This window comes from Panthera onca, chromosome F2 (assembly GCF_046562875.1).
Source record: "Panthera onca isolate mPanOnc1 chromosome F2, mPanOnc1 haplotype 2, whole genome shotgun sequence".
In the NCBI taxonomy this organism is placed as follows: Eukaryota; Metazoa; Chordata; class Mammalia; order Carnivora; family Felidae; genus Panthera; species Panthera onca.
Genome location: NC_138356.1, coordinates 83542020 through 83565617, shown reverse-complemented (window position 1 = coordinate 83565617; position 23598 = coordinate 83542020). Strand labels below are relative to the sequence as shown.

At 42.9% G+C, this 23598-nt stretch overlaps 1 protein-coding gene across 4 annotated transcripts; it reads left to right on the top strand.

The window, feature by feature from the left end:
• Window positions 1-536: 536 nt before the first annotated feature.
• Window positions 537-19073, top strand: LOC132664615 (uncharacterized). Of its 4 annotated transcripts, XM_060611491.3 has the most exons (5): window positions 537-972; window positions 3084-3158; window positions 3545-3671; window positions 4250-4363; window positions 14918-19073. In XM_060611491.3, the coding sequence occupies exons 2-5, from the start codon at window positions 3120-3122 to the stop codon at window positions 17275-17277; spliced, it is 2640 nt and encodes an 879-aa protein (XP_060467474.3). In that variant the 5' UTR covers window positions 537-972; window positions 3084-3119; the 3' UTR covers window positions 17278-19073. The 4 variants fall into 4 exon arrangements, with proteins under 4 accessions (XP_060467474.3, XP_060467477.3, XP_078298535.2 ...); XM_060611494.3 differs by lacking the exon at window positions 3084-3158 and having other exon boundaries at window positions 4284-4363; XM_078442409.2 differs by lacking the exon at window positions 3084-3158.
• Window positions 19074-23598: the final 4525 nt, after the last annotated feature.

The following is a 23598-nucleotide window of genomic DNA, read 5'->3' as shown; positions in this document are numbered from 1 at the left end:
GAAGAAAAAAAAGGGGGCTCCTGGGTGCATCTGTCAGTTGAGCATCAACTCTGGATTTCAGGTCAGGTCATAATTCCAGGGTCATGGAATGGAGCCCCACTTCAGTCTCCACGCTGAGCATGGAGCCTGCTCAAGATTCTTTTTCCCTCTGCCCTCTCCCCCACTCGCTCTCTCTCTCTCTCAAATAAAAAAAAATAAATTAAAATATTTTAATATATCTAGTATATTAATTATATTATAGATATTAATATCTATATTATTGTCTATAGATAATATAGATATTAATATCTATATTATAGATATTAATATATCTAGCAAATATATTTAGTAGAACTAATATCTATATTAATATCTACTAATATCTAGTAGAATTAATATCTATATTAATATCTATATTATAGATATTAATATATCTAGCAAATATATCTAGTAGAACTAATCTGAGCCGGCTTTCAAGTAACACTATACTGCTTCATAGGTAGCATAGGTACTTATAACCAAGTATTCCCAATTCCTCCCTCCCATCCCTTATGACATTGCTGTCTTCCATTTTACTCATCCATGTGCTATAATAACCTAATATATCGTTGCTATTATTACTTTGAAAAACAATAATCTTTCAGAATAATCGGGAATAAGAAAAATAAAAGATTTTGTTTCACTGTCACTTATTCCTTCTCTGATCCTTTTCCTTTCTTCATGAGTTTCCGCCACGTGACAGTTCGCAACTCTCTAAAGAGCTTTTAACATTTCTCACAAGGCCAGTCTGCTTCTGGCAACCAACTCAGGACCAGGACCCAGGAACTTGCCAGTAGCGCAGAGTCTTCTGTGAGCAGCCTCCGGAACCGGGAACCCGATTGGTGGCGAGATGGAGGGCGCGGCGGAAGTTCAGGGCGGGCACTTCCTGTCCGGGCGCTCTGGCGCTCAGGGCCTGGCGTCTGCGAGGGGCGCGTCCTTCCGTGTCCGAACTGAGTGAGTCTGGGCGAGGGCGGCCGGCGCGGAGGTGTCTGAGCCGCCGTGGGTAGCGCGCGGAGGTGGCGTGGAGTGTGGGGAGGCGGGCAGGGGAGGGCGGAGGCCCCCGCGGAAACCCGCTCGGTGGCGTCCAGGCTCCCTGGGTCGCCGCGTGGATGAAGAAGGCCTTAACGAGGAGGCGAGGTTGGGACGTGGTCAGGGGATGAATCAAATTGTGCTTTTTCTCGAAAAGTGCTTTTCACGCAGCAGATTAGGTGAAAGGATAGAGTTGCTAAAGCTGTCAGGGAAGGGACCTCGGTTCCTGGGTCTGAAGTGGACAAGCAGGAATCACTTTCTGGAGCTAGAACAATCACGGCGTTCGTTCATTCATTTGTTGGGCGGTCAATAAACATTGCCTTAATGATCGTGATTAAGGTTTAGTTATATTTTTCTTGGTTATGGTTTGCCAACATTATACAAAGTACTTTATACATTTTCCTCATTTAATTCTCAAAATAGTCACTTAGGATAGCGGTAGTGTTCTCATTTTAAGGTCTGTGTAGAAACTCGTCACTTACCGGGGGACCTTTGCATTAGTAGGTGGTGTATCCAAATTTGGAATTCAGCCGTCTTAGCTTCCAGAGCCCATGCTTCCAGCAGCAGTGTTACATGCCTTCCTGCCAGTCTGGAAGCAAAGGCAGAGTGCAGACCTACCAGCGATACACATTTCTACTTGAACTAAGGGGTTCGTTTGCATGGAGTGGGGAGCTGTGGAGGTGGGAGCTAGCTTTGTATCAGAGGCTGATTGGGAAGGTTTTGCTGAGAGTGATAACCCTCATGTCACCTGTCAGCCTGTAGTAAAACCAGAGGAGGGGTTCTAAATGTCATATGTATACTGACAGTTCCCAGTGTATACCCAGCCAGCTTCGGCCCTTCTCCTGAATTATGGACCCATATATGCAAAAGCTCTCATTCTCCACTTGTAAGTCTAATAGGCATCTTAAATACAACACATACAAAACGAATTTTTAATTTTTACCCTTCAGATGTACTTCTACAGTCTTATCCTTTTGAGTGAATGGAGATGTCATCATCTCAATACCTTGGGCCAGAATTCTTGATGTCTTATCCCAAATCTAATTCATCGGCAAATCCTATTAAGTATGCCTTTGAAATGCATCTAGAATCTGATCACTTATCAGCTACTGCCACCACTCTGGTCACCTCTAGTGGATTATAGCCTGAGCCTTCCAACTGGTTTTCCTGTTTAGGCCCTGATAGCCCCCACCCCCCACCCCCAGTCTGTTCTCAAAGCAGCAGCTGGAAAGGCCACAAGACCTGTCAAGGTCATATCACTGTCCAGACCTTCTAGATGCTTCCCATCTCATTCAGATTTAAAGCCCAAATCCTATAGTCTATGAGGCTCTCCACCCTCTTTTCTCGTGCCCTCCCCAGCTCCCCTTCAGCCCCTCTGGCCTCCTCGCCCTTACTTGAACACATCAAGTGAGCTTGCACCTCATAAACTTTGCACTTGTGCTTTCCCCTTCCTAGGATATATCTCCCCTAATATCCACATATTGCCTGCCCTCACTACAGTGAGATCTCTCCTTTGATGTTGCTTTATCAAAGGTGCCTTCCCTGACTATCCTCTGTAAAATATCTCCTACCACCAAGTACTGCCCTCATGCTACTCATTCTTTCTATCCTTTATCGTCACCTGTCATAGGCACTTAAAATTTTGTCTGTCAGACTCCCTACTTGTTGTGCACTGCATGAGAAAGAGCCTGGTCTGCTTGTCCTCAGGTGTTTGCCCACTCTCCAGGACCTCCTAAGAGGGCCTGAGATGCAGCCCATTGGTTCCTCCAGCCAGGTGCACTGCTGGGGCCATCACATGGTGGCCTTAGGATGCTGTTGTACCAGGGGCTGCTGGGGAGGCCTCATGGTGGGCAAGGGGATATAGTCTCAGAGACTACTGGGTGCTTAGTCCACCTGCCCTTCCCAGGGCTTTCTGGCAGCCCCACACTCCATGTCTGCTGCCATAGACCTCTTGAGATCCAGGCACAGAAGTCTCAGTGTTGCTGTGAGAAAAGCAGGCTGGTCACACTCCATTACAGTCTTCCCTCTCCCTGCAGTTTTGCCCACCTCCTTGGGAAAAGCTCAGAGATCCAATGATAGCCGTCAAGCAGCTCCTTCCTGATGGGCCTCAGGTGAGTGGTATGCATGGAGACACCTCTGTGTGGCCTTAGCCCTTTCTTGGCTGGAGTCTCTCCATGGTTCTCTCTATGAGGGGCTGGTCCCAGAGGGTAGTTGGCTCCCTGTCTTCACCAGTGTCCTCGGTCCCTGAGTTCAGGTCCCTGAAATGTGCTCCACACTGTGTCTTCCCAATCCCTGGACCAGACACAGTGGAGGGCAGGGGTTCAGCAGACAAAGACAAGTGGAAATGGTGCCTGCCTCAAAGAGGCCACTCTTGTGAGGATAAGTCTGGTACATGCGTTCAGAGGGATTTTGCCCATCCTGAGCCTAATGGCTCCTCCACACCCCAGACCCACCCTGGGCCTGATCCTGGGGTTGCAACAAGATCTCATCATTCCAGGTCTCGGTTTCCTTTGAGGACGTGGCTGTGCTCCTCTCCTGGGAGGAGTGGGGCTGTCTGGGCCCTGCTCAGAAAGGCCTCTACAGGGACGTGATGCTGGAAACCTACAGAAATCTGGTCTCACTGGGTAAGGCTTCTCTCTGAAGTTGGGCTCTGGGTTCCTTGCTCATGAATGGGACTGGGGCTAGGCTTGGGGCTAAGAGGCTCCTCATCCCCTGGGCCCGAATGCAAGACATTTATGACCCTGGTCCCAGGCAGGCCTGGTCTGCATAGAGGAGAGGACAGGCAGTGCCATGGACACCCCGATTTCCTTGTAGGAAGTATAGAAGAAGAGTATCATTCATTTAAGTTCATACAGGCAGTCAGGGACAGATCTAGGATTTGAATCCATTTGGTTTCAGAGCCCTACCTTACACCACAATGTGCTGCTTCCCTTTAGTCCTTGTAGACAGTCCTTGGTAGACACCAAGACTCTATGAGTCTTCTAGTGTGATGTGTTCAGGCCCCAACTCTGTCCCTTATCTACAGCCCCCAGAAGAGCTGGGTTTAACTTTTTTTCAGCTGGGGCAGAGGCCTGAATCTGTCTCCTTGATTAGCAGACCAGGCGACAGGGGAGGTCATGACCAGCACACACGTGCTGCCCATGGGGCCATCCTGCCCTGGACTTGGATGAGTTGTCAGTCTTGCTCCCTTTCTCTGGAACAGGACTTCAACGTTCCAAACCTGATGTCATCTCCAGGCTGGAGAAGGGGGAAGAACCATGGGCCCCACAGTCACTGAGAATTGAGGAGAGCTGGATCCGGAATCACAGGAGTGGAAGTAAGTCTCCAGGAATGCCCCCATGCTCTCCTGCCCCTGCTGGCAGGTGCTGCCACTTCTCCAGGCCCTTCTCTGTAAGCTCTGGGCCACATCTCTTGTCACTGCCAAGGCTTTGCTTTCCCTCTTCCCATTTCTGCCTTCTCGTTTCTCTCTATACCCATAAATGAGTTCGTGGTTCCCTTAACCCTAGGAAATGATCAGAAAGATCCCAGAAAAGAGCTCAGGTATCTTTCTGGGGCGCTGACTCCCTGCCCTGGCTGCCCATTCCTTCTCAGGCCTTGCTGGTCAGCTCTGCCTTGGCTGCTTGGAAAGACCACCCAGAGATATGCCCTCCTGCCCAGAGTCATTCCTGCTATTGCTCACTTAGACTTCCCAGGCTGATTCAGGGCCTTGGAGAAAAACATGAGTTAGGGTTTCTTCATGTGTAGCAAAGAGTATGGGCATATAAATAGTGAACAGTAAGTGTAGCTGAATCCTCTGTGCTACCACAGCAGCTAACAATGCCTGGACATTTGTGCTCAGTACATGCACTTATGCAATCTTCCAAGGTCCTCACAGTTGGTGCTCAAGAAACTGAGGCACGAGAGATTCAGTTGCTGGCCTGAGATCACACAGCTGGCCAGGAAAAGAGCTGGGTTGGATCTCTGGCATACTGGCTCCACACTCCATGCATTTTTCCCCCTTTTAGAAACAGCTATATTAAGGTATATTAAGCATTAATATGCCATGCGTGTTTAACATGTGCAATATGCTAACATTTGCGCATTATGTATGTACGTGTGAAACTATTCACCACAGTCGAGATAGCAAGAATATCCTTTACCCCCAAAACTTTCTCCTGTTTCTTTGTAATCCCACCTTCTCACTTCTTCCCATCTCTATCGTGAAGTGATTACTGATCTGCTTTCTGTCTATATAAATTACATTTCCTAGAGCTTTATATAATTGGAATCATAGAGCATGTATTCTTTTTTTTGTCTGTCATCTTTTGACTCAACATAGTTCTTTTGATATTCTTCCACGTTATGTATCAATAACTTATTTATTAATTTTTTTATTTTTTATTTTGTTTATTTTTTAGATTAGTATTTTATTGTATGGATATGCCACAATTTGTTTATCAATTCTGTTAACAGACATTTGGGTTGTTTCCAGTGTGGGGTTAATAACAGATAAAGCTGCTGTGAACATTTGTATGCAGACCCCTGTATGACCATTCATTTCCTTTACTCTTGGATAAATACCTAGGAATAGAATGGCTGGATTACATGGTAGGTATATATTTAACTTTTTACGAAACTGCCAGACTCTTTTCCAAACTGGTTGCACCATTTGATATTCCCACCAGCGATGGATGAGGGTTCCATTTTCTCTACATCCTCATCAATACTTGGTGTCATCAATCTTTTTCATTTTAGCCACTCTGATGGATGTGTAGTGGTGTCTCATTGTGGTTTTAATTTTAATTTCTCTAGTAATTAAAGATGTTAGCTGTCTTTCCATGTACTTGTTTCCCTTCTGTGTATTTTCAGTGGTGAAGTGTCTGTTCATGTCTTTGCCTATTTTTTAACTGGATTTTTTGCTTTCTGGTTGCTAAATTTTTTTGGCTTTTTAATTTTTATTTTAAAAAAATGTTTTTAATGTTTATTTTTGAGACAGACAGAGACAGAGCGTGAGCAGGAGAGGAGCAGAGAGAGAGGGAGACGCAGAATCCGAAGCAGGCTCCAGGCTTTGAGCTGTCAGCACAGAGCCCGACATGGGGCTCAAAATCATGAACCATGAGATTGTGACCTGAGCCAGTTGGACACTTAACTGACTTAGCCACCCCAGTGCCCCACCAAGTTTTAATTTGTTTAATTTGTTAATCCACTTGTTTCAGCACCATTTGTTGAAAAAAAAAAAACAAAACCATTTTTTCTCCACTCGTATTGCCTTTGTGCTTTTGTCACAAATCAGTTGTCCATATATGTGTGGGTTTATTTCTGGACTCTCTGCTGTCTTCTGTTTGTCTATTGTCAGTCTCTACTGCAGTATCATACTGTTTTGATTACTGAGGCTTTATGAAAAGTCTTGAAATCAGGGGTGCCTGGGTGGCTCAGTCAGCTAAGTGTCTGACTCTTGATTTTGGCTCAGGTCATAATCTCATGGATCATGAGTCCCAGCCTTGCACTGGGCTCCATGCTGACAGTGTGGAGCCTGCTTGAGATTCTCTCTCTCTCCCTGTCCCTCTCCCTGCTCCTCCCCCACTCAAGTGCGCTCAAAAATAAATAAGTAAACTTAAAAGTCTTGAAATCAGGTAGTATTAATTCTCCAACTTTGTTCTTCATTTTCAGAGTTGCTTTGGCTATTCTAGGTCTTCTGTATTTCCATATGATCTTTAAAATCAGCTTGTTGATTTCTGCTCCTGCTAGACGGCTAGCATTTTATTGTGATTGCTTTGAATCTATAGACCAGTTTGGGGAGAATTGACATATATTGTGTTTTCTGACCCATGAACAAGATGTACGTCTCCATTTATTTATGTTTCAGTTTCTCAGTAGTATTTTAGTTTTCCACATTGAGGCATTTAACATCTTTTGTCAGATTTATTCCTAAGTATTTTTATTTTTATGCTGCTGTGCATGGTATTTCCAATTCTTCATTACTTATGTATAAAAATATAGTTGATTTTTGCAAATTGTTCTTGTACCCTGCAATTTTGCACAGTCCATTTATCGAGTTTCCTGTATATGTGGGTGCACACAGTGGGAATGGTGGCATATAGGGAAATGAGTCCATGCTGGCAGGAAAGGGGTAGAGTTGGCAGAAGTGCTGTAAAGTAACTAAGTGGTAGCATGCCTCTGTAACTCTCTTACCCAGATTTTGCCTGATGAAATTAAACCAGTTAAACTTATTTTTGGGTCCCCCTCCGTTTCTCCACATGCACCACCCTCTGTGGGTTACACAATATGTTAAACATTGTCCCCTGATGACTTCTATTTTGTCATATCTCCTTACCTGGAAGTAAGAAGTGGTTTATCTTCCAGGAGATTTCCAAGGGCCTTTGGTGCAACCTCCCATTACAATTTCTTGAGGGCTCAGAGTCCATGCCAGAAGCATTATTTTCCCTATTTCATAGATGAGGAAGTTGATGATCAGAGAGATGAGTCAGTTACACACAGCTGGGGAGTAGCTGGGATTTGAATCATGGCTGTTTGGCTCCAAGACTGTGTGGTTTCCTCTGTGCCACCTGAGACCAGGATGGACTTTGTCATTCTGCCCAGTTTCAGGGATGTTCACCGTCCTGCAGCTGAGCATTTAACATGCTTCTTCTCCTGGTGGCCTTGTCTGGTGGTCCTGGTGGTCCTGTGGTTTTGCCTCTTAGGTAGGAGGAGGAGCCTGAGAAGAACCTGAGCAAAAGGGAAGGGGGTCCAAGGACAAGGACACCCAGGCAGAAGAATTTGTCAAGGACAGGCTGGGAATTGGGCACAGAACGTGTATGAATTCAAATGTATCACTCAGCTATGATCTGGCTTACTTATGGTGAACAAGCTGGGTAGCATCCTCGTGGCTGTCAGAGCCTATAGTGTACAGGGGAGGAAAGACCAGAACAGAGACACACATGTTTAAAGAGAAGTAGACAGGGGCACCTGGGTGGCTCAGTCAGTTAAGCGTCCCAACTTCAGTTCAGGTCACGATCTCATGGTTCGTGGGCTTGAGCCCCTCATTGGGCTCTGTGTTGACAACTTGGAGCCTGGAGCCTGCTTCGGATTCTGTGTCTCCCTCTCTCTCTGCCCCTTCCCAGTTCACACTCTGCCTCTCTCTCTCTCTCTCTCTCTCTCAAAAAATAAATAAACATTAACAAAAAAATTTAAAGAGAAGTAGACAGGACTGCATTAGGGCCTAGCAGGCTGTGTTAGATGTGTGTTAGATGTGATTCTGATCCCAGAGGAGTAGGAAGCTATGAAATGTGTGTTTTATTTTGGGGGTGCCTGGGTGACTCTGTCAGTTAAGCTTCCAACTTCAGCTCAGGTCTTGTCTCATGGTTCGTGAGTTCAAGCCCCACACCAGACTTATATTGATAATGCAGAGCCTGCTTGGAATTCTCTCTCTGCCTTTCTCTGCTTGCTCGCTCTCCCTCTCAAAATAAATACATAAACTTAAAAAATAAGATAATTTATTATTTTTAGGGGTGACTGGTGACTGTTTTTTGAGTGGCTGACTCTTGATTTCAGCTCAGGTCATGATCCCAGAGTGGTGGGATCAAGCCCTTCATTGGCTGTGCAGCTGAGGGCCTGCTTGGAATTCTCTCTCTCTGCCTAAAAAGAAAAAAAAAAGTATTTTTATACAGTGAACACGTATCATCTTACCAAAATAGTCTTGTAGAGAAGTACACCAATGAGAATAAAATCACCCCAAATCTTCCTATGTAGAAATGTTCATTCTTGGCACTAGGTGACAGTATTTCATAGACCATATATACGTTGGCTTGAACAGATAAAAGTTTCTTTTCCTCATGTAGTAGAGTCCCTGTTTGGTGTGTTCCCTGTTGGACATGCTTGTTCAGAAGCCAGTTTATCTGTTTTGTCTGCCGTCCTCTGGAGCAGCATGTCCAAATGCTCATCTCCAGCCCCATCTCTATGCTCCACATCATAAACACATCTGTCCTCAGGCTTGTGAGACAGAGAAAGAGCAGAGGAGGCACATCCTGGCCTTGAAGAAGCCCAAATCACTGCCTGTCCCGTTCCAATGGTGAGTTCAGCTACATGGCCATACCTAGTACCTTTAGTTTCTTCATGGTTGCTCCAGAACTTACCAGGTACATCTTAACTTATCAATCTCCTTCTGGTTTATACTAACAATTCCAGGGGCATGTAGAATTGTTGCTCCTACATGGCTTTATTTTCTCTTCCTCTCTTTGTGCTAATGTTACACAGTTCCATCTCTGTATGTTCCAAGAGAAACAATTCGTTTTCATAATTCTTACTTTATATAGTTAATTATGTCTATTATGAAAATTGAAAAAAAATGAGAACAAGAATGAATATAGAGTTTGTTGTATTTACTTTCTTATTTACCATTTGTCTTCATTTGTTCCTGTACATTCCATTAGCCACCTGCTGTCATTTTCTGACTCCCAACAGCACTCTGCATTCACTCACCTCCTCTGTGCTGTCTTTGTCACATATAAAATATTCCTATCTGTGATACTGTGATTTATAATGAATATATATTTGGTTCTCATCCCCGTTTCTGGCACAGAGCTCCTGAATCCCTTGGAATTTCCTATGTGAGGAAAGCAACAAAGATTGCTCTACTGTTTTGATAATACCCTAGGGTATAAATAGCTCAGCAGTCTGATCCAATTAAACTTGGGCTGTGGTATTTTTAAAGCATTGTTAGAGGTTTGTTCTGACTCCAGCAGGGTGACTCCCTGCCCTCTCAGCCACACTCACCAGGACTTTTGCCTCTTTGCCTTGGAGTTGGAAGGAATGGTAACTACCCGTGGCCTAACCTCCTGGTGAGATGTGGTAAGCTTTCACTGGGAGCCAAGGAGAAAGGCCCCTTCTTCCTGTCCCCACCAAACCCAAGTACAGCATCTGTCAGGCTGAGCTGTGGGTAGAGATAGAGTGGGTCATGGCTCAAATGCCCTACATTCTCAGTGTTCATACAAATTTTAGTAGATTTTCTTGAATAAGAAAACTGCTTCTTGATTTGCAGTTTGCCCTTAGGATAATTTCCGGAGACTAAATCATTGTTAGTTTGGTTTTTTGTTGTTGTCATTTTTGTTTTTTGTTTTTTTGTTTTTGTTTTTAATTTAAATCCAGGGTGGTTAACATCCAGTGTAGTCTTGGCTTCAGGAATAGAACCCAGTGATTCATCTCTTACATATGACACCCAGTGCACATCCCAAAAAGTGCCCTCCCTAATGCCCTTCGCCCATTTAATCCGTCCCCCTACCCACCTCCCCTACAGCAACCCTGTTTGTTCTCTATATTTAAGAGTCTTTTATGGTTTGCCTCCTTCTCTGTTATTATCTTATTTTTCTATCCCTTCCCCTGTGTTCATCTGTTTTTGTAATTCTTACCATCTTTGTTTTGCTGTAACATGGATCCAGTGAGTTCTTTACACTGTCATCCTGGAAATGCAATTTCCTAGCTTTCAGTTTTGAAGATCGTTTTTGCTAGATGCTGAAATCTGTGTTGTCATTTATTTTCTTCAGCCCGCTAACAACACCCTTTTTTCTACTGCCTTCCACTTCTACAGTTGAACAGTCAGCCTGCGGTCTTATTTTGCTTTTAAGTTGATAAGTCTTTTTCTTCTTGCTGCTCTAAATATTTTCTTTCTTTAGTTTTTAGCACTTTGATTATGTTATACCCAGGTGTGGGGTCTTTTTGCATTTATATTGCTTATGATTCTTCAAGCTTTTTGCAATGATTTGTAGATTTTTGTCAGTTGTGGAAAGTTGTAAGCTAATTTTTTTTTTTAAGTTTTTATTTTAATTCCAGTTGGCTAGCATACCGTGTGATATGAGGTTCAGGTGTACAATAGAATGATTCAACAATTCCATACATCACCCACTGTTCATCAGAACAAGTGCACTCCTTCATCCCCATTACCTATTTAGCCCATCCCCATACCCACCTCCCCACTGGAAACCATCAGTTTGTTCTCTATAATTAAGAGTCTGTTTCTTAATTTGCCTCTCTCTCTTTTGTTTTTCTTTGCTCATTTGTTTTGTTTCTTAAATTGCACATATGAGGGGCACCTAGGTGGCTCAGTTGGCTAAGCATCCGACTTCAGCTCAGGTCATGATCTCACAGTTCGTGGGTTTGAGCCCCGCATCAGGCTCTGTGCTCATGGCTCAGAGCTTGGAGCCTGCTTCGGATTCTGTGTCTCCCTCTCTCTCTGCCCCTCCCCTGCTCATGCTCTGTGTCTCTTTCCTTCAAAAATAAACGTTAAAATTTAAAAAAAATAAAAAATAAAATAAATTGCACATATGAGTGAAATCATGTTATTTTTTTTCTCTAACTTATTTCACCTAGAATAATACTCTCTAGCTCTATCCATGTCGTTACAAATGACAAGATTTCATTCTTTTCTATGGCTGAATAATATTCCATTGTCCATATATACACCATGTGTATCCATTCATCAATGGACGGACACTCGGGCTGCTTTCGTATCTTGGCTATTGTAAATAATGCGCCTGTAAACATAGGGGTGCATGAATCCCTTTGAATTAGTGTTTTTGTATTCTTTGGGGAAATTCCCAGTAGTGCAATTGCTAGGTCATATGGTAGTTCTATTTTTAACTTTCTGAGAAACCTTCATACTGTTTTCCAGGGCAGCTGCAACAGCTTACATTCCCACCAGCAGTGCACAAACGTCCTTTTTCTCCATATCCTTGCCAGCATCTATTATTTCTTGGGTTGTTGATTTTAGCCATTCTGATAGGTGTGAGGAAGCCGGTATTTCTTTTGTCCTGTTCCTTTTCTCTTCTTTTTCTGGGATTGTAACTATACATATATTACACTGTTCTGCCATATCACACCTGTTTCTTATGCTCTTTTCTATATTTCCTGTCCTTTTTTCCCCCCTCTGTGTTTCAATCTGAAACTTAAGAATACTTTTACTTGTGTACCTTCCAGTTAAGTAATCCTCTGTTCTATTATGTCCTGTCTGCTAAGAAACTCTCTATTGAACTCTTAATTTCAGTTTCCGTTTGATTTCTGGTCACATTCTGTATCCCTTTATGTTCTTATATATACTAATCAGTTTTGCTTTTGAAATTGGTTCATGACAGTATCTGAATCACCTGTGGGTTTGTTTCTATTGTGTATTTTTTTCTCTTGGTTTCTTGTCATTATTCTTTTTCTTAACATACTTTCTGATATTTAATTGAGAGTCAGTATTATAGATAAAACATTATAGAGTCTCCATTTGATGTCATACTCTTGAAAGAGGATTAAGTCTCCTTTTGGCAGAAAGATAACATGACATTGAATTACCATGTCTTGTCAAGGGGTTGGTCTTAGGCTTTGTTAAAGCTGTTAGAGTTAGACTTTGTTAGAGTAATTTCCTACTCATTGGTCACCTTTGAGGAATGCTAGGGAATTGATTCATTATTCTGAAAACTGGTGAATAAATATATCAAGTGTTTATTCTGCCTTTGTAAGATGTGTTATACCTCAGGATAACTGAACAATTGGTGAGTAGAAATTTCTCATCATAGAGCTTCCAGCTGTAAAAAAAAATAAAAGAAAAATAAAAGAATGACAGAATTAGAAATCACTATTTCAAAATTCCAAATTTAAAAATGAATATAGGGGCGCCTGGGTGGCTCAGTCGGTTAGGTGGCCGACTTCGGCTCAGGTCATGATCTCGCGGTCCATGAGTTCGAGCCCCGCATCGGGCTCTGTGCTGACAGCTCAGAGCCCGGAGCCAGTTTCAGATTCTGTGTCTCCCTCTCTCTCTCTGACCCTCCCCCATTCATGCTCTGTCTCTCTCTGTCTCAAAAATAAATAAACGTTAAAAAAAATTTTTTTTTAATAAAAATGAATATAAATAATGATCACTAATGGCTGCTAACATTGCAAAAAAGAGAAGCAACCAGACATTTTGTACCTCCTGATGGAAAAACAGTCTACCACTTATAAAGAGTTGTTTTTAGTTTAGTTTTTTTTTTTTTTTTAAAAAAGACCTGAATCCTGAGATACCAACTAAAAGGTGTAAATACAGAAACAGCTAATAGTGACACATCCTTCCTCTAACTTTGTACAAAGAATACCCAACAGTAAGGCGTCATCTATCTAAGGCAAAAGTTAGGGGATTGCCTCAAAAAACCAACCATAGAGGAAAGACTTCTAAATTTTGACATTTGGGGATGCCCTGGCCTTATAACTACCACCTTACTCAAATGTGCCTCCACTTGACAAGTACCATTCATACACAGAGTTCCCAAGCATCTTTTTATTGTCTCGTGTTAAAATACAAATAGGCAACCAAGAATCACTAGATTCCTGAGGGAAAATGGCAGCATGAATCAGCATGAGATGTTGCTTCTTGACCCACAGATCATTCTATTCTATGGTTTGTTCGTTTGTTTGTTTTTGAAAGGGAGAGAGTGCACACAAGTCAGGGAGGGACAGAGAGAGAGAAAATCCCAAGCAGGCTCCACACTGTGAGCACAGAGCCCAAAGTGGGGCTCAGTCCCACAAACCGTGAGATCATGACCTGAGCCAAAATCAAGAGTCGAACACTTAACCAACTGAGCCACCCAGGCACCCCTCTTCTGTGGTTTCTCATTTTGTTCACATTCTTCATTATTTCCTACCCAGTGAAATAATACCTCTCGACTGAGATCTTTTTAGACTCCACTCCTAAGATGTTGAGGACTCTTGACACTTCAGATACTCCTGATAGAAGCCACAGGAATTCTGGATGTTTACATCCAGAGTCTGCCCCTTCAGACTGCTCATAAGTTTCTAGAATAAATTTTTGTTTGTTTTTAGCTTCCATACTTAAGTAAATCCCTTTGAAGTATTGTGAGTAGTTCACTGAAGTCTTTTAAAAGGACTTAGCCCAATGCTAGACACCATCTAATCAACGTTTTCAGCTCTGTTTCCTTGTCTGGCCAGACAGTCTGCAAGTAACAGCCTGTTACAGCTCTATAATAACTAGTTTACAAAAGAGAGGTTCAATTATGCTTTCATGGCATCCCACAGTAGGGCTCCCCTCTCAGTGTTCTGACCTGGGTTGTTCTTCCAACAGTCATTGTGTCCACATGATTTAGTGGTTTAGTGTGAAATTTTTGTTTTGTCTTTAGTAAATTTCCTTTCATTGAATTTCAGAATTCGGTTGTATCACAATTTTTACCAATACTCAGGTACTTTTGTACATTGGGAATGTGTGGTATGGACTGTTGCACGCATTTAGCTTTTCTGCCTTGTACTGTGCCTGCTGTTTGGATGAGTATCTGTTTTTGTATCTTTTCTTTGTATCTATTTTTCTCTATTTACCCTAATTTGCTTCTATAAAGCCAATTTGTCCATATCAAATCATCTTTCCATTATCTGTTACTCTGTATACCCTTTATTCATTATAAGCCATTTATCATTCATTTATTTTTAAACAAATATTTGAATATCTATTATAGAAAGCTATAAGAAGCTATAAGAAGATACCTTGTTTGCAAAGTATGCAGCAATGGCATGATCAGCAGAGGTGGTGACCTTCCGGGCCTCCACTCCTGTTACCCTCATCACCTTTCTGAGAGCCCTCAAGTCATGCCTCACCGTTTCTGCTCCATCTGTGCCTAGTTGGCCCGTCTGCAGATGTAACACTTTGACCTTGGGCTTCTCCTTACTTCCTCCCCACACCAGCTTTTGTTGCTTTGATAGAATGCTTCTCTCCCCTCTTTCCTCATCCCATTGAGGTCATTTTTTGCTTTTGCATTCTGAAAATCCAGTGTCCTCCTAGGAGATACTTGTTTCATATAAATGTTCCTATTTATGCTCTAATTCTTTTTCCCATAGTAGAATACACATAACTCATTTTTCTTCATTCTTTCAGGTTTTGAGTCTCTAATGGAAAAAAAGGAATTAACTCCAAAACAGGAAATTTCCAAAGCAATGGAGTCCCAGAGAGCAAAATCAGAAGAACATGCAAGAAATATATCCAAGGAATCTGATTTTGAAGAAATGTGTAAAACTGAGGGAAAGATAAAGAATTACTGGGGAAAATCTACAGTGGAAAGACTTAAGAAATCCTTCTCCCAGAAGAACAATTCCAGACCGGTGACACTGACATGTGTGAAAACCCCCATGGGGGAAGGCCAGATATCCGGTTCCACGGAGGTAAACTGCACTGCAGACCCAAACCCTGTCGGATTTCATCGAGGGTCTAGAGGGGAGAGTCTCCACCAGAATGTGCCACATGTAGATGACTTTCAACAAACTCAGGACCTCATTAATCTCCCATGTTTCCATCTAGGAGAAAGATCATGTCAGACAGATGTGTTTGTGAAAGTGGCCAGGCAGAGTTCAGTTCCTGGTGAGAGTCAGAGGGTTAACAATCCAAAGAAATCCTTCGAGTGGACTGAGTGTGGAAAACCTTTCAGCCGGAGTAGAGCTCTTTCTCTACATGGGAGTAATCACACCAGAGAGAAGCCCTTTGAGTGTGGTGGATGTGGAAAAACTTCCTGCCACTGCTCTGTCTTCAACCAACATCAGAGAGTTCACTGTGGAGAGAAGCCCCACACCTACGCTGAGTGCGACAAAGCTTCCGGGGCTCATGCCTACTTCATTCAGCACCATGACATTCACACTGGAGAAAGACTTTATGAGTGCAGTGAATGTGGAAAAGCTTTCAGTACACGTTCATCGTATAGTCAACATCTTAAGATTCATACCGGGCAGAAACCTCATGAGTGTAATCAGTGTGGGAAAGCCTTCAGTCATAGCTCTAACCTGATTCATCATCAGAGAACTCATAGCGGAGAGAAACCTTACACATGTAAGGAATGTGGGAAGGCTTTTAGTAGACAGTCACACCTCCTTCAGCATGAGAGAACTCATTCTGGAGAGAAACCTTATGACTGTACTGAGTGTGGCAAAGCCTTCGGTGCACGATTATCTCTCATTCAACATCAGAGAATTCACACAGGAGAAAAACCCTATGAATGCAACGAATGCGGGAAATCCTTTAGCCTGAACCGAACCCTTATCGTTCATCAGAGAATTCATACTGGAGAGAAACCCTATAGGTGTAATGAATGTGGGAAATCCTTCAGTCAACGTTCCCAAGTCATTCAGCACAAGAGAATTCACACTGGTGAGAAGCCTTATATATGCAATGAGTGTGGAAAATCATTCAGCGCTCGCCTGTCCCTTGTCCAGCATCAGAGAATTCACACTGGAGAAAAACCTTATGGATGCAATGAGTGTGGGAAGACATTCAGTCAAAAGGGACATCTGATTCAGCATCAGCGAATTCACACTGGAGAAAAACCCTATGAGTGTAATGAGTGTGGAAAAGCCTTCAGCCAGAGTTTTAATCTCATTCATCATCAAAGGACACACAATGGTGAGAAGCCCTATGAATGTAATGAGTGTGGTAAAGCCTTCAGTGTGCTCTCTTCCCTTGTTCAGCATCAGAGGGTCCATAATGGTGAAAAGCCCTATGAGTGTCACAAATGTGGGAAGGCTTTTAGCCAGGGCTCACACCTCATTCAGCATCAGAGGAGCCACACTGGAGAGAAACCCTATGAGTGTAACGAGTGTGGGAAAACCTTTGGGCAGATATCCACCCTAATTAAACATGAGAGAACACACAATGGAGAGAAGCCCTATGAGTGTGGAGACTGTGGAAAAGCCTTCAGCCAGAGTGCACACCTTGTCCGCCATCGAAGGATTCACACTGGAGAGAATCCCTACGAGTGCAGTGACTGCGGGAAGGCCTTCAACGTCCGCTCCTCTCTCGTCCAGCATCACAGAATTCATACAGGGGAGAAGCCTTATGAATGTGAGAAGTGTGGCAAGGCCTTCAGTCAGCATTCACAATTTATTCAGCATCAGAGGATTCACACTGGAGAGAAGCCCTATATGTGCAATGAATGTGAGAAAGCCTTCAGTGCACGCTTGTCCCTTATCCAACACAAGAGAATTCACACAGGAGAGAAACCCTACAAATGCACTGAATGTGGAAAATCCTTCCGACAAAGCTCTCACCTCATTCGTCATCAGAGAGTTCACAGTGGAAAACGACCTTATACGTGTAATGCATGTGGGAAAACTTTTAGTCAGAGAATAACTCTTACTGGTCATGAGAAAATTCACACTGGAGAGCAAGCCTATAAGTGTATTAATTGTGGGGCCCTCTTTAGTGCACAGGCAGCTTTCATTCAGCATCGTAAAGTTCACAATGGAGAATAACTCCACTTTATTCGATAGTCTTCCCTGTTTTACATCAGAAGCAATGTACTGATGGGAAAGCTGTCACTTTTACAGCTTTCATTTTGGAGATTCATCTCTCCAGTGACTTAAGATCTCCCAGTGTGCTGTTAACTAAAGGTAGGCTGCAAAATTATGTGCTAAAAATTCCAAGGTCACATGGCTTCCCTCAGATTCAGAGGGTGGCCCTGTGCTTCAGTACTTTAAACAAGCACGGCTTAAATATACTTATTTAAAATCATGTTTTCATAGCACCAGATCTTAAGGTGCAGTGAGGTATTTTATGTGGTCACTTGCTTTTCTTTCCTTGTACTCATCTATTTCAGGTTCAAGAAAAGTTCACTGGAATCCTTGCACTTTCAATCATGATAGAGCCAGTTTGGGATTTCTTTGTTTGGCCCTCTTCAAAATGTTTTCGTTCTATTGTGAGGAATATCCCTTTAACTTCAAAAATGTTATCCCTTTTCAGCATCAGATAATTCAGACAGGAGAGAAACCTTATGAGCTTGAGTAAAGTTTGTTAAGGAATGACATGAGGCCTATGTGTAGATTGAAACTTTTAAGATCCTTCTAAGAAGTCGAATGACACAAGTAAAATGGGTTTTTCAACAAGGTAATTGGGAAAGACAAAATCCTGTGAATTGGGAGGAAAGTAGCCATAAAGTAGACACACAGTGGTATATGGGATATGACTTAACAGGTTTTGTTCTCAAAACCAAGGTTGGTGTATTCTGTATCAGTTTCTCCGGGGGAGAAGGTGAGTGGTCATAACCGTGTTCTGGGCAGCCTGGCACTGAGCAGACTCTGGTGAGGAGTGGCAGGTCCTTCTGCTGCCAGAGGACAGGATTCCAGGTGAGGTAGGTAGGTAGATAATTGTGCAAGTTGTTTGTCAGCCTGGGAACTCTTGTGTGCATGTTTTAAAGCTGCCTTTTGTCCTCCAGAGTGATGTTGGTCAGCAAGGTCTCAGTGTCCTTAGGTTCTTGATGTTTGAGATGACAAATATCCTGGGAGCTCTGTTTTCCTAAAGCCAGTTTCCAGAGTTGCCACCCTTGCCTGTGGTGCTTCTGCCCCAGGTTCCCTTATGAGTGGTTCACTTCAGTATCCTCAGAACCCTGTTCTCCACAAACTTCTTTAGCACTTTTTCCTACTTTCTTTGTGGAGGAAAGATTAACATCAAAATGGTCTGAAACAGGTTATAAATAAATAGAAATTCAGCAACAGCAGTCTGTAAGAAACAGTTGTAGAAGCTGAAATCTGACAACTGAAAGTAGCTTAGAGTCTTTGATGAACAATCTGAATGCCATATGAACAAACACTTGAGAGGAGATTGACCAGTTAATATTTGGGATAAGCTATAATGGAATGGTGCTTTGTATATAAGAATCAGGGTAAGAAAGAATAAGTGAGAGCAATTGGCCATTTTATTCCTTTATAGTGTCATTTTCACTAATAAAATTATTCCAGTTTTCCCATTTATTAAAGGAGCTTTCTTAGAATTTGACTCCATTCTTTTTTCTTACATTGACTTGACCTGTACTTCAGATTTTATTTTCCAGGCTCTTGCCCATATGGTAGTGGCAGTGGTCTTTACTTCTCTTAGAATGTTGAAAAGCTGATTAGAAAAATCTGCCTCTTGATGATAATCCTCCTAAGCATACTTCACCGCAAATAGCTTTGACTTAAAAAATGAAAATGGGAATGAATTTACTGTGATAATAATGGTTGTATGCTGAATGAAAATTGTGATTCAGTCAATAAACCTTTACTTTTTTACCTTAGCATGTGCCAGGCATTGTGATTAATGCTTTGCATGGGTTTTCTCATTTAGCCCTCACATCGATTCAGTGACGCGGGTACTTTTATTTATCCTGTTTCACAGTGAGACCTGAGGCACAGTCTGCTCAGTGGTAGTGCTCTCTGTGTGGCTCCACCACCCAGGCTCTTGATACCTCCTGAGTCCTGCAGGCTAGCACCTGCTGCACCCCAGCACCCCAAGAATGAAGGCAGTGCTGGTAGGAAGCTTGCAGCCCCAAGGCTGGCCCATCTGCTGATTCCAAATGGTACATTTTACTTAAATGCGGTTTGGTAGATGGGTCTTTAGGTGTTTGATCAATGACGGAAAATGAGAAACAGTTCAAAGGTAGGAGCCTCTGGCTTATGACTTCACTAACCATTGCCCGACAGGCATGTTCCACATAAGAAAGAGACTGTCTGTCTTTTCCTGAGGTGGCTGGAAACTTTAGTCTCTGGAAGTTGTGTCAGAAGCTCCTTCTGGCTCTCCTGGTTTCTCAGTCTGAGATAGGGCCTTGGAGCTTTTTATTCAGTTACAACTTTTGCTTCTAGAGAAGGGCCCTTTAGGAAGGAAGACAAATTAACTGTTTTTGCTCCAAGGGTCTCCCATCCTTTCAAGAGACAGAAAGACTAAGAAGCCATGACAGTGTCTTCCTCAAGATTGCATGTGATCTTAGAATGCCAAATCCAGAAGAAATATTTTTTTTTCTTTTTAAATCCATCTTTATATACAGTGCAGATGTTTACTTAATTAAGAATTCCAGCCTTTATTTTAATCCTCTGTTTAAGTAACTATGGCTAAGACATCCCTTCTAATTCCTGTGATGAGTTTCTAATTGTTTTAGTTTTCAGTTAAGTATTTCACCCAAATTGTATTAGATCTTATTTACATAGTCGTTCATATGCTCCATTCCAGTCATAAATTTCTCTCTTACCTAATTTTTTACTTAGCTTGGTGATGACATCAATATTGGCTGGGAGGCAGACTGTCTTCTGATGGTGCAGACCCGCTCTGTGCTACACTTGTTGCTTACCACAGAGCAGTCATCCCTTGGGACCCTAGCTTCTAAACCAAGTAAATTAATTACAATTGAGAAGAGAAGGACATTTCACTTTCTCCAGTTGATGAAAAGAAGCTTTCTGGAAGAGATACTCATTCTGTAGTGGCTGGAGCCTACTTCCCTCAAGGAGCATCACCCAGGCTTGAGAAATGCATTGGTGGGGGAGCACCAACGTCCTGGGAAGGTGATACAGTGGCTAATTTCTATAGGCTAGGAATGACAGTAGGAGGGCTGTCATGAAAATGGGTTCCATAACTCAGTGGGGATTGTTGAATACCAGACAGGAGCTCATAACCTTTTCAGTGGAAGTGTGTCACCTTAACAGGCCCAGGGCCAGAGCAGTGATCAGAACAGTTAGAACATAGATGTTTTGGCCCTGGATAATGGTGATGGTGTCTCTGAGACAGAAATAGATAGACGGCCCACTAAAGTTTCTATCAGTGTAAGTGAAAAAACCATGTATTTGGTGAAGAGACACCTGAACTTCTTGAAAGAAGAAAAGGCCAGATTCCCTTGAGGAAAGACCCTAATGCTCTCCCCCAATTTTATACTATACCTTATTTCCTTTCCAAAAGGGAATGTGGCCAATTATGGAGTAACCATGTTGAAAGACAGGAAATACCCACCCTTATGAGAGATGAGAAAGTAAGAATTAGCTTGGACTGAAGAAGAAAACAATCTATTAAACTGCTGGAATTGCAGACGAGGATAAAGCCAGCTTCAAAGTTAATAGGAGACAATACTTTCCCAAAAACTATATGTACCTTTAAAATGTCATGACATTTTACCTCTGTTTTCTTACTGAAGAACTTTGTTCTCTAATGTCACAGAAAACAGGGATGTGTGATAAATTATCAAGAGTGAAACACCCACTCTTTCCTGACAGATCTAAGTCACTGCACAGAGAAGCAGCCTTGATTTACAACTGGAACCAGATAAGGAGTTTAGGACCCCATATGCCACATCTATATTTTGTGGTTTCCAGGGAAATAGGAGACTGGGTCCACTTCACAGTCCAGAACCAATGTTGACCCACTACTCACAGCCTAGTTTTGCTTCCTGCCTGTCCAAGCACTGCTTCAGACAGATTTCACCTAAACACCCTTCCCTGAAGTCCTGTAACAACTCCATTTTCCTTTGGTGAGACACCCCACAGATCTCGTTTGTCACCCTTGTGGTAATAGCTCCATGACCCTAACTTGGTTGGAGTATAGGCTTGTTCCTGGTAGTCTGAGGCTGATCAGGCAAGGGGAGGGGATACTGGACTCTGGCTCTGAACTGATGTTGGTTCAAGTTATTGCTGTTGTTCACCAGAGTAGGAGTTCATGGAGTCAAGTGGCAAATGGATTTTTAACTCAGGATCATTTATTTCACAGTAAGATCACTGGGGCCCAGAACTCACCCCATGGTATTTACCCAGATCCTGAATGCATAGGTAGAGGAGACATATTGCACTTGGCAGAATCCCCATTTGAGTTCTCAGGGTGTTACGATGGGAATCTTTGGATTAAACAGGCCTGGAGGTGAGCCCAGCTCCCCACTTGTAGGCTGGATTACTCTGGGCAAACTAACCTTTCTGAGTGTTTGCTTATCTGCAAAATGGGAAAAGAAATAAAAACCCATGTGGGGCTATTTGGGGGTTAGGATTAGGTAGAACCAAATATGCAGAGTGACCAATGTGCTACTCAGAACACAGTGGGCACACAGCAGAGCCAGCTCTCTTTCCTGCCACTCTGGTCAGGGCAGCAAGAACAGTAGAAAGAGCACACTGCCTTTGGAGAGGGTTAGCTTGAGTCTTGGCTCCACATCAATGGGCTGTTTTTCATTGTAAAAGAGGGCATAATATAACTCCTATTGGAGAGAGATTTATGTGTAATAACTCCTATAATGGAATGTGGTGTTTTCCCAAATACTACCACTCTCTTCCTTTCTTAAAAGAGAACTAGTGTGGTTGATCATGGATTCATTTAATCAACAAATGTATATGGTAAATACTTATTCTGGGTATGGTTCTAGATGCTGGGGATACAACAATAGATAAAATCCCTGCCCTCATGGAGCATACATTCTAGCAAGGAGAGAAAGATGATAAGCAAAGAAAGTATATGGTGGTGGTGAATGCTCTGAAGAAAAACAGGGAGTAAAGTAGCTCATTATGGAACAGAAGTAAGGTGTCCTCTCGATCCTGTGGCCAAAAAAAAAAAATTTCTACAAGCTCTCATCTCAGAAGAATTTGGCAAGTAGCTGCAGGGCCTGGGTCCCCTAGCCCGCAAGACTTGGATTGGGAATTGTGCCCTGGATGGGAACAATTGTTTTCCCCTCAAAACTATGGGGCCTGCTTGAGGGTGGGGACTGGTCTTTATTTGCTGTTGTATCCTAAGTATTTCAGGTAGAACAGTGGTCATTGCATGTTTCAAACACTGGCTAACCATTGTCACTCATTCCTCACCCCTTACACCCATACCATGCCCTTGGGAAGAGATTAGGGATCAGGTTTCAGGGTTGGGGGTCACAGGCTTTTCTCTGTTTCAGGCTGCAGCACCAGGCTCCAAGGACTGATGACTCACCTGGGTCCCAGCAGTTGGAAGAGGAGACAGCAGCAGGAGTGAGTGCAAGTTGTTCAGGGCCCACCTGCCCTGCCTTCCTCACCAACGCAGCAGGCCGCAGGCTGGTCCTCAGTATGGACAACCGTTGTGAATCAAACTAGAGAACCAGGCTATAGTATCCCCAAGACCCGTGAAACAGCAGAGAGCCTCGTGGAGTTCCCATTCTCACACTTCCAGATTCCCGGGCCATTTCATTTGCTCCTCCCCAGTTTGCTTCCTCTTTTCAACTGTCTGGGCTTCAAGGTCACCATTCTAACTGCAGAATGAGAGGATCGAGATCAGGAGAGTTCTCTGTATTATTCACAATCCCATTTTTCCAGAAACCTAGAACTAAAGAGGCCTTAAGAGGCTCCCAGTTGTGTTGAGAATCCCTTTTTCTAGGGATAGTGATTCCTTGCCACACTGAAACATCCATGATGGTATCCAATTCCCAGTAGTGAGAGAGGTGCACTGCATCCAAAAGCCTCTTGTTGCATTTTCAGGGCAGTTTCTCTGGTCTTTTTTTTCACATTCATTGGGGTAAATTAAGAAAAATAGTATATATTTAAAGTATACAATGTGATGAGTTAATATACATTGTGAAATGATTACCACAATCAAGTTAATTAACACATCCATTACCTCACATACTTTTTCAACACTTTTCTTTATGTGATGAGAACACTTAAGATCTATTCTCAGCAAATTTCAAGTATAATACGCAATAATCATTAAGTATAATCACCATGTAGGGGCGCCTGGATGGCTCAGTCGGTTAAGCGTCTGACTTCGGCTCAGGTCATGATCTCGCGGTCCGTGAGTTCGAGCCCCGCGTCGGGCTCTGTGCTGACAGCTCAGAGCCTGGA